This window comes from Dunckerocampus dactyliophorus, chromosome 14 (assembly GCF_027744805.1).
Source record: "Dunckerocampus dactyliophorus isolate RoL2022-P2 chromosome 14, RoL_Ddac_1.1, whole genome shotgun sequence".
Lineage (NCBI taxonomy): Eukaryota > Metazoa > Chordata > Actinopteri > Syngnathiformes > Syngnathidae > Dunckerocampus > Dunckerocampus dactyliophorus.
In genome coordinates, this window is record NC_072832.1 from 18,307,877 (window position 1) to 18,320,260 (window position 12,384).

The 12,384-nt window shown below is 38.2% G+C and overlaps 1 protein-coding gene across 2 annotated transcripts in view; it reads right to left on the reverse strand.

Annotated features, from left to right (window-relative positions):
• Positions 1 to 12,384, reverse strand: part of LOC129193662 (inositol polyphosphate-5-phosphatase A-like) — a 211,637-nt gene that overhangs the window by 141,443 nt on the left and 57,810 nt on the right. For both annotated transcript variants that reach the window (XM_054798096.1, XM_054798097.1), the window contains exons 3-4: positions 10,482 to 10,582; positions 10,295 to 10,382 (exon numbers count right to left, since the gene is read on the reverse strand). In XM_054798096.1, coding sequence (XP_054654071.1) covers positions 10,295 to 10,382; positions 10,482 to 10,582 — 189 coding nt within the window. The remainder of the gene's footprint in view (positions 1 to 10,294; positions 10,383 to 10,481; positions 10,583 to 12,384) is intronic.

Genomic DNA, 12,384 nt, shown 5'->3' on the forward strand with positions numbered 1-12,384 from the left:
AGATAATTCAAACCTTTAAAAATGTTGTTCCGCCGAGCCGGTCTGGTGCTTGCTTGTGTGTCTCACCCAATATTACAGTAACACTACTGACACCTGGTGACTGGTGTAGAATACCGTTACATATCATCACAATGTCTTTGAATGCGTCTTCTGAAAACCTTATATGTGTATTTTAGTTAATTTAGCCATTGTTATGCCTGACAATGCTTAATTTAAGCAAAAAAAAAAAGTAAAAATGTATTTAAATAAAAATAATTTTTTGGACTACGGTAAATCCCGGTGTATTAGGCGTGGCCACTACATTTAGAGAAAAAAAACGATTTGGACATACATATGCCGCACATTGCCACGTCATAAAATGGCATTTTGTGGTGGGCACGAGCCCGTGAGGGCCAGGTAGCTCTTTATTTGACAGGAGCCAATCATGAGCTATGAAAAAACTGACAAGCTTGTCAACCCATTGGAAACTGCACGGGGTACACCCTGGACTGGTCGCCAGCCAATCGCAGGGCACATATAGACAAACAACCATTCACACTCACATTCATACCTATGGACAATTTAGAGTCGCCACAGCTGTCTGTGAGAGAGCTGGTCTCTCGAAACACTTTTAAATCTTGGTTAGAAGGATTGTACAGAGGTTTGGCTGTAAATATTTTATTTAATTGTACAATATACTGTTTTAATAAGTGTGTAAACTGCTTATGTCTATAATATGTTTTTAATATGTTAAATGTTTTATATTGTGCTGCTGCCACTCGGCCCAGGTCGCTCTTGTAAAAGAGATTTTTAATTTTAATCTCAATGAGTTTTAACCTGGTTGAATAAAGTTTAAAAACAAAATGACGTGGCGAGGGATTTCTGTAACATAATCCTAATAACAATTGCTATATTCCTATATTTCATACCTACAGGGCTCTAATAATATTAAAAGACTATTTAGAAGGTTTTCGATGCTCTAAGTACAAAAATATTCCATTTATAAATAAGAACTCCTACTTCATTCATCTACTTCATGAAATTCACTTGTCATGGTTGGGTGTGGAACCAATTAACCATGATTAAACGAGGGATTACTGTTTTGGTTTTCTTTTGTAGCCATTTTTGAGATTCAGTGTCTTGGCCAGAAATTCTTGCACTCAAGTAGCCATAATCTATGAATGTTAGACTGGTAAATTTCCACATGTTTGACGAATTACAAATTCTTACAATTGACAAACAGAAACATCACAAGCGTCGCTAATCCCTGAATGGCACATTTACATCAAAACCTCCAGCAATAGTAAAAGAATCAGCATATGACATAACTGGGAGAAACACAGCCCTGCCCGGATGCCACATGGGAGGAAAATGGATAGATAACCACTCATTCTTATAATCTGATCTATATGGGGGATCTGTAATGATTTCGGGAGCGAGAAATAAATAAATAAATATGGACGGAAGCGAGTGACTTTTGAACTGCAAATCTAATTTTAGGACACCCAGTTGGTATTCATTAAATATATATACAACTTTATTTACTTTAAAGCCATCCATCCAATTTCTATAAACACTAAGCCACCAGGTCATTGGAGGCAGAAAAGGATTCATGAAAATGGCTTTAAGGCCCCAAAAAGCCACTGTACTTTGTGCTCCTCAAAAGCTGAGGGAAGCTGAACAAGTTTGGCTTCAGTCTCTCAGGGTTTCAGATATTCAGTCAGCGCGGTTTTGTGATTGACTACGGCCTATTATTAGTAGGGGTGTCATGAGACACTCAGTTCATGTAACATTAGTTTTACGAAAAGTACAATTTTTAACTTAAATGAGTGACTAGCCCTGTCACAGTTTTAAAAAATGAAGTTGGTCATTTTGTCGGCCTCGATAAATTGACACGTGCATGCGTGTTTGTTTTCTTCTCTCTCTCTCTCTCCTCTCTTTACGCTCTCTTTACGGTTCACTCTGCACATTGGTGAAGTTAGTTTCATGTTGGACGTTGGATATTCGGATCCGTAGCAACAGCGGTAGTTCCCCTTCACTGGGCCCGGGCTGCTCTCTCATTGTGAGCTCGCACGGGAACAGTGTGTCGAAATATTTCCCCAAAGGTTTAGGTTGGCCGCTGACTATCTCACTTAGCCATAGTCAAAACACATTTTCATCACACTTCCGGCCTTCAAAATAAGAGTGACGCACATCCTGCGTAATAGTGGTAATAAAATAAGGGTGTCCTAAAAATAGCTTACATTAATAAAGCTGTAACAACTGCATCTGAAATTTTGTTTCTTGACATTCCAATTACAATGTTAAACACTCTTGATAAATTAAAGTTTCTTGCTTTTGATATGATGTACTTGCAATATTGTGCCATATAACTAATGAAAAAATGGTCTCAAAAAATTTTGTCAATATCAATCATCAACAATAATTTGTAGGACAATTGTTGTCCAGCTAAATTTTTTATCGTGACAGGCCTACGAGTCACAAAACAATGCAAGTGCATTTTGTTTATTGCCCCCCCCGAAGTACTATGTAAACCATATTACTGTCAACATGATTTGAGACCAAATTAACCGCTAATGTTATGGTAATAAATAATAACAACAATTATGTATATATTAGGGCTGTCATGATACGGGTACAAATGTTTCGTAACTCTGCATGCATGACCTAAGTGTGATGCTTTGAACTGTTAAATTTCTTTCCACAAATTGAAACAAACAAAAAACATTTTGAGTTAAAATAATGACGGCAGTTGTAGCTGCTACTAGTAATCATTTATGCTGATGTGAAGTCATGTAAAGACACATGTAAAACAGAACGCAGATAGCTGTGTTTAAGATAAAATGACATACAGTTCCCATGATGCTTAGAGTACAGAAGCAGGAAGTTTGACCGAATTAGACTCTACTATCACATTTTGATAGAAGTCGTTTTGATATGCAGTAGTTGTGTCCTCACCTGACAAATCTTAAGTAACTTTGATCAAATGTATAAGTACTCAAGCTTATGCTTGGACATTTAACACAGCAGCAGCTGTTGAAAGCCGACAAAAAAACTGGGAACACAGAGTGCAGGTAGGATTGCAAGGATTATAGTGTGCGTAAAACATTTAATGTGCTGTTGCAATCTAGCCTGGCGCACTGCCACTTTCACATTACGTGTATTATCATTGACAGTAGCGATGCCCAAGCTCACAGTCTGGCACACTTCTGGCTGACCTGTTTCTGCCAGACAGCTGTTATCTAAACGAGAAATATTGTCACGTTTTAATCTTGCGAGATCTCGTGACATGACATCTTATAACCCCCCTAATTTAGTAGTCATAAAATATGCACATTTAAGCAAATGTTACATGTTTCTTGCCTCAATTAAGCATTTTTAAGCATAAAAATGGCTAAATGAACTAAAACCCAAATATAAGCCATTCAAATACATGTCGTTGACATGCAGCATTTTAAACTGGTCACTCGGTGTCCGTAATGTTACACTGATGAGACAATAGCCACCGCTGGAAGTAACAGTAACTCACCCAATGCTAAAATGTGAGTCTAGATTATATACTATTCATAGCTATAATGATGCTAAAAACAATATTTAGAAGGTCGTAAAGAGGTTTTCTAACGACAAAAATATTGGATTTATAAATAAGGAATCCTACTTAGTGGAAATTCACTGATCAGGGCTCAGTCTAAAACCAATTAACCGCGATAAAGGGATTATTGCACATTGGCACAATGAAAGTGCACCCAAAATTGTCATTCATTGTCAATGGATATAAAAAGTAAAAATGTACTTTTTATATGAAAAATAAAACAAATATCCACAAATAATGAATGCTTTACAGCAGTGGTCCTCAACCTTTTTGGACCCACGGCCTGGCTCGTGTTCCCACAAATCTCCGCGGACCGGGGTGGTGGTGGGGGTCGTATAGCGATGTAATTTTTCTCATTTAGTATGTATTGTGTAAAACTAAGACAGGAACTACATCAAATTAAAAGCACAAAGTGAATACAGACCCACCATCCACCACTATAAGCTCGGAGTTTGTTTTTCAGAGAGAATATTATAGTGCCGCTGCTTGATGTGTGTGGTAACAGGCAGTGTGCTAGCATTCATTAACTTGAAGCTGTGCACACAACAAATATACACATTAGCACTCAATAACGTCATCAAACTTTACCTTTATGCATTCCCACAGAGTATCAGCATTTTGGAGCAAATATGAAGTGAAAAAACCCCAATAAAAAAAGTATAGTTCTGTGCAGAGTGGGAGAAGGCTAGCGCACGTACAATGGTGCGTTCAAGGACTGTCAAACAAAGTGAACACTCGCAACAAACAACATAAACATGCAAAAACTTCAAACTATATTATTTTTTGAATAAAATAATGGCCCATATTTCTAAATTGATATGCATTGACTTAAAATTGTATTTTGTTATTTACAAAAGTATTGTTTTGCGTGTGTATTTTTTTTTTATCAATGCGCCTGAAAGGTTTCCTCGGCCCAGTTTGGCCCCGCCCACGGACCGGTACTGGGCCCCGGCCCGGTAGTTGGGGACCCCTGCTTTATAGCATATTTGAGAACCCCAAAGATGGGTGAGTTTCCTGATCTTACTGACTTCATGGGAGCCCAGTCAGTGCTTATAAGGGCTCCCACGCGACTTGAACCACCGTTCTCGTTCACCCAAAAGGTGTTTGATAGGTTTGAGGTCATGGCTCTGTGTGGGGCCATATCCATCTTCCACGCCAAACTCATCAAACCATGAATTTACGGGCTTTGCTCTGTGCAGTCGGGCACAAGTCTTGCTGGAACCAAAATGGGCCTTCCCCAGACTGTTCCCACAACGTTGAGTCTGGCACAGTCGTCATCTTCAATAATCAAGTGTCTCAATATTGCAGTCAATATAGTCTATGTCCTTATTACTTGGATAATGGTACACACACACACACACACACACACACTTACACACAAACTCACAGCATGGAAGGATATATCGGCTGTGTCCTGTCAAGCCACAGAGGCTGATTTATCGTTGGTCGCTGCTCTCATTCCTGTCCTGTGGACCACGGACGAGGGATGCCTTTAATTTCCCATTAAAATCCTTTGGAACAACTAAGGGTTGAGTACTGCTGTGTTTCACCATGTCCATGTTTGTGGACTGGCTTGATTAGACAGCATCAGTGTGTTGTTTATGCACGTCCAAGTTTGTTGGCGTGTCTCTGCAGCCCTTCAGACATGGCAGTATACGTGTGTGTCAGAAAGAGGGAACGGGAGCAGACATTAGAGGCACATCATTCCAGATGACATGAGCTGCAGTTCCAGGGCCAGGCCCACGATAAATATTAATGGCCAAGAACAAGTGGATTGGGAGTTGAGTTATCAGGGCGGGCCTTCCTAATTGACATTTTACCTGCTGTATACCTTAACAGGGCCGTAAAATACCTGCACACACCCACAGGGGTGACATGTCACTCAAGCACTAGAGAAGATATTTTTCTTTGCGTCTATAAGAAGTAGCTATATGTTGCATTAAAACATTATATAGTCGAACTGAATAAAAATCTGTTTTATTATGTACGCAGTACATAATATACAGTACATACAAACATATACAGTACACACACACATATATATATACACACATATATACATACATATATATACATATATACATATACATATACATATATAAATGCACACGTATATATACATATATACATACACACGTATATATACATATATACATACACACGTATATATACATATATACATACACACGTATATATACATATATACATACACACGTATATATATATATATATATATATACACACACACACACACACACACACACACACACACACACACACACACACACACACACACACGTGATTCAGCATTCACAGCCTGGCAAATTTGCAGATTTTTTTGTGAACATTTTTAAAATACGTGATAATACAGGTCAAATGTACAGCATACATGTACCACTGTTAGGAAAAAAAAAGTCCACAATTTTTACATGGTTATGTCTTTATGCTTATGCTTTTGTTTTTTTCGTCAAACGTTGAGATTTCACACTTTGTTCAGCAGTCCTTGAAAGCGTCATAGCTGCTGTGAGACACAAAAGTGAAACTTTAGAACTTCTACACCGTGACTCATTAGTGGCGAGTACTTAGGCATTTTATATTTGCATTTTATAAATGTGTGAGGCATATTGACGACATTATGAGTTTAAGTGCAAATGTTGATCCAAAATCGAAGCAGAAAGTCAACGTCAAGCTAGCAGAAGGGTTTGGCGTACTGTGTTAAAAATAGACATTTTTATGGGAGTATCAATTACTCGCGGCTTTTCGCCATTCGCTGCTGGCCCTGGAATGTAGCTCCTGCGAAAAGTGGGCATCTACAGTAATTCCTTGATGCTTTGCGCTTCAAATTTTGCGGCTTCATGCTTCATTTTTCAAGAATATCTTAATTAATAAATCATGCCGTTTCACGGTCGAAGGTGGCCAATAATTTGTTAAAAAAATATGCATATTTAAGGATACATATTTTTTGTCTAAATGATGCATTTTCAAGCATAAAAATAGCTAAATTAACTAAAATTCAAATATAAGCATTCAGAATTCTACACTGGTCACTAATGAGTAATGTTACTGTAATGTTTGGTAAGACACACAAGCACCAGACTTGACCAGCGGAACAACAGGCTTATATTGCAGGTTTGAATGATCTCACAACAGGCACAATAATCCCTAACACGGGCTACTGTTGCAGTCGTACCCAAACTCAACTCTGAACCCCTGATGTCACCGAAAACGTCACTGAAACATTTTTAGAAACACACAACAAGCACAAGTCTTTATGTCTTGTTTTCTGTTATTATGTTTACTATGTTGGACTGTGAACAGACTGTGGAACAAACTGCCCACTGATATTCGCACCACTACTGAAGTCGGCCTTTTTAAATCGAAATTGAAAACTCATTTATTTAGACAGGCGTTCAACACCGACTAGGGCGGTCTTGTATTTATGTTCATTTTATGCATATTTAATATTTAGTTGACTCCCATTTTATGTACTTTTAAAGGCTTTTAGCACTCTGCAGCACTGAAGCATTTTCTTATAGAGTTTTTATTCTGTGTTTACTTCGTGTTCATGTTCTGTTTTTATGCTGTGTTCTTATGTATCGTCTTATTGTAAAGCACTTTGGGAGCCCGTGGGCTATTGTAAAGCGCTATATAAATAAACTTTGATTGATTGATTGATTGATTGATGTTGAGTAGTAAGGGTGTAACGGTGACGACGATAGGGGTGTTAGTTCATGTCTAGAGGGCTCTTATAATGTTAAAAATCATATTCAGAAGGTTGTGTACAGGTTTTAACTATCAAAATATTCAATTTATAAATACAAACTCCTACTTCGCGGATATTCACCTATCACGGTCTGCAACCACTTAACCACCATAAAAGAGGGATTACTGTACTGTACATAGAGAAGATATTGAATTTCACTAAAATGCATTTAATTTTATTAGGTCAATTGAAACATCTTCTATTGTTTCCACAGAAATGAGACGCAGTCAAGTGTGCGAAGACTATGTTCATTATTGAATATTCTGTGTATTTGTTCGTCACAGAACTGATTGAGGTTAAAACAATAATTGTAGTAATAAGCCTATGCTTATTTTATTTAATAAAGGAAACAAGGCAATGCATGTAAAGCATATCATTTGTTTTGGGTCCATAACCTCAAAAATAAATGTGTATTTCTATGATAGGGAAGTCAAAAGTACTTTTACTCGCTTGCTTGCTTGCTTGCATGCAAACACACACAGTGCAAATAAACAAGCTGACCTTTACTTTAACATACACTCCCCTACATTACCATATTCCCACTCAATGAGACAATTCACTGGCACTTCCTAAAACACTAAGCAACGACATACAGAACACAACAACACACACACACACACACACACACACACACACACACACAAGCCTTAGAGCCCTTAAAAGTCTTCCCACTTACATTATCTGAGAATTGACAGGTGGTGTGAACAACAAACAATTATCCCTGCAGCACGGGGAAAAGAAATCGAAGATTGGGAAAACAAATATGAGGGATGTCATCAAAGCTAAATGGCAAGCCCTGCGTGTGGCGGACTGAAGGAGTCTCTTCATATTTACTGTTGCCAAGATTTCAATATGAACGTCACAGAAAGGACGGCAGATGTTTCTCTTTCCACAGACGGATTCACAAAGACAAGCGCAAACTGTGATCTCTATTTGATGAGAATAGAAATACAACAAAAAGGTTAATCTATACACAAACACTATTAAATAAACAGCTCGTAATGCCAGGATATGAAACGGCAGATAATTACATTTCCAAAAGGCCAGCGTTTGTAATATTCTTTTAAAGAGCATATGTGACTCAGTGGGTGCTGTGATTTATGAGCATTTGTGGAGATGCAGTGGAGCGTGGTGGAAAAGCTGAAAACGTGTTGGGGAACAACGACAGACAACTCACCAAACACACACACACACACACACAGACTGACCTCACACCGATTTCAGATCGCACTGAGGTGCTGCGTGTGGCTATTTTTACTTATTTTTTGCACATAATCTGGCGGGACTGTAGCGACGATAGCGCAACACATCTCCCGTCTGTGCCTTCAAAAGTAACAGACTATAAAACCATACTTGAAGCCGTGATATCTGAAGTACGGTGGATGCAAGGTGGTTTAAAAAGCGTCGGTCATACGAGGTTTGAGTTTTGGCGCCACCAAGAGGACAAGCTGCTCATATGATGTGGGATCACTGAGCAAAAAACAAAAACACTCATGCGCCTGAGTGATTATAGTAAAATAAAAAACATATTTATTATACAAGTAATAATAACAATAATGATAATGCATCCATCCATCTTCTATGCCGCTTATCCTGACGCATTATGATCAGGTGTGTGTATATACTGTACACATATCAGCATGTAGGTGTATACTGTGAACACTGCAGATATATCCGTATGCGTTCAACAAGTGCAACAACATCTGCACACATTTTGTGTGTAAGAAATACATCAAAACATGTAATAACAAAAGCGGGTTTGGCTATTATGCCACCTAGCACTTTAAGACATCGGCACTTTCGCACTCAAGCACTTTATGTCTGCCCAAAGTCACGGTTCTGTCAAGTGTACATCGGTTTAAGCTTATTTTTTTTACTTTTTGGGAAATAATTTCACATCAAATGTTACTTTTACTGTACTGGACACCAACCTGCTCTCAGGGACTAAAGATGGAAAGTAGCCTCTGGCAGTAATCTAAGATATTTACATGAACATGCTAAATAATATGCACTGTCCGCGTCTCTACTAAATACATAAATCTACAAACATACATTCCAGCTAATTCTGGAAATTGTCCCGGTAATTAAATAAGTTGACAAAACGCAAACGACACACACTTTAGTATGTAACTGAAATGAATAATTCATCCCAAGCTGATCTAGACGGTAATGTTTGATGACATGTCTACGATACAATTTGGACAAGTAGACGGGGAGTTGTTGTTCAAATTGATATCTTTCATCTAATGAATGAACTGAAGTGTATTCTGGCACAAACCCAATGAAAGAGTAATAATAGTATCTTCACAAACACACAGCTGACGTTACAATAACTTTCGAATGTGAGGATCTTGTTTTTATTGCATGCCTAAGCAGTAGACACAGAAAGTATGTCTTTTTTTGTTTTTGCTATTATTGCAGTGTGGCTTGTGTAAAGTGGAATGGTTATGACAAGAAAACAAAGTATTCCTGCAGCCAGAAGAAAAAGCAACTATGTACAGTAGAAGGTAAAGGCAGGCTTGGCAAATATATTGCCAAACCTCTACTGCCACCTTGTGGTTATACAATATTAGTACACACTGGATGACAACGTTGCAGCTCATTAGTTTTATGAGGTGATACAGATTCGAAAAAAATGCAAAGTGTAATATGTATGCTAAATGAATTTGTTTTAAATTAACTTCAACCACAAATGACTTACCACCGTTAGTTAGTTGGAGTTTAAAGCTGCTGCAAAACGGTACTAAGCATCGTGTAGTATGCATGTATTGTATTTGTGACAGTGGAACCCCATTAAACTAAGCAAGTTTGCAACGGTGATGATTTCGACAAAAACACCAGAAACTACTACTAGACCACATGTATGCCCATAAAAAGAAATTGGGGTATATCACAAAGCAGCATAAAGAAAACCAGTGAGATCTACAGTGATATGGCTTCCATGCATGAAAGGGACTTACAGTGAAGTGCTCCTGGGACTTGTAGTTCTCATCGAGGTAGACGCGAGCTCTGCTGTACTCCTTCATAGCATCACTGGACAATAGCTCTCTGGTGAAAACACACAAACACCGTTTCATACTGCAAGCGTGCATTGATGTAAAATCAGCCATTAGAGCAACAAGTTCCGTGCTGCACGCTTCTACTTACCTGACAAAACTATCCACGTGTGACATGGATGCCTCGTAGTTCTTCCCACCCACTTCTTGACAGTGCACAGCTAAGAAATGAGGCTTATGCGACTGAACTGTCTGTAAGGGAGAAGAGAAAACGATTCAAGTCAAAACATGACAAGCATTGCACTGACTGCAGAAGTAGAATGCCACTCAGTCACATACAGACCTCCGACAAGGCGCAACAATCCTGATTTGGATCATACCCGTGTCACAAATAGATTTGGCGCTCATTAACACGTTCTGTATAATGGTGTAGCTTGGCGTACAATAGATGGCATCGTAACTCTGCTTCCCAACACACCTCATGTACACATACTGCCACAGCTGACTTAGTCTTGCTTTGTAACTCTGTTCATCAATATAGTGAGATACAATGACGTCTACATTCTCTTTAACAAAATGATACCTTCATGTTGTGTTGTTAAATAAGTAGGGCTGCAACTAACAATTATTTTCTTAGTCGATTAATCTGAAGCTTGTTATTTTGATTAATCGAGTAATTGGTTAGGCCCGAGAGAGGGTTTCAAAGTGCGGCCTGGGGGACATTTAGGGCCCACAGTTATTTATTTATTGGCCTTCATCACATTCTAAAATGCAACAACAGCCAAAATGTAAAAAGGTCGTAATTTTTACGAGAATAAAAATTGGAGAATAAAGTCATAACCATACATCCATCCTTCTTCTATGCCGCGGGTATCCCAGCTGACTTCGGGAGAGAGTCAAGGTACACCCTGGACTGGTCGCCAGCCAATGGCAGGGCACATATAGACAAACAACCATTCACACTCACATTCATTCTATGGACAATTTAGAGTCACCAAGTAACCTAACATGCATGTTTTTGGAATGTGGGAGGAAACCGGAGTACCCGGAGAACATGCAAACTCCACACCGAGATGCCCAACGGAGATTCAAACCCAGATCTTCCCAATCTCCTGACTGTGTGGCCAACATGCTAACCACTAGACCACCATACTGCCCCTAAAGTCATAACATTAAGAGAAAAATAGCATTAAGTAAAAATATTACCGACTAAAATATTAATTTTTTTTAAAGTGGTAATGTTATGACAAACAAACAAAACAAGGACGATTTTACAATTTTAGAAAATTAGATTAGGTGAAAGTTATAATTCTACGCTAAAAATTACTATGAGAATAAAAACATACTATTACAAGATAAAAGCTACGAGAAGAAAGTTGAAATATTTGTGGGGAAAAAAAGAAAAAAAAACAAGCAAAAATGTGAAATGCAGAAAGAAAAAGTTCTTACTAATGATACGCTTTGTCACCGATAACATTAAGCTGAGGTGCAGGCTGTTTTCTCTTTCAATATAAAAAAAAAACATCTCAGCGGTGGAAAAAAGTTTGGGCACCCCTGTGCTCAAGGGACCAAATGAATATGAACCAAACACACCAACAGTTTGTGTTTTGGAAACGGGGCAAAAATGTCAGTTTTTTCCAAAGTCAAAGCTTATGTGTGCTTATCTTGTAAGATAATAGACCTGCTTTCATGGATGACAAAGGACTTTTTTTTTTTTAAATCACATTTGAGAGGCTGAAATCGGAGGATATTTACATTTTTTTAAATCAAAAAATGAATACGAAATTAAAGTTTAAGACCTGAAATGTTTGACATCTTTTATGACACAAATCAAAAGGCTCTGTTTTACCCGTCCACAAACAAACACTGAGTCGGAGTTTTGGAAAATCTCCACTCTGACCGGAGCTTTGCGTCAAGGCGAGTAATGCAAATTAAATGCAGTCTAATCAAATCGATATTAACGCAAGTATTACTGATAAAGTATCTAAAAACACCTGGCAATCAAAACATACCCTCCTTTGCAAGTCTTGTTATAGGTGCTGAAGTTTATACGG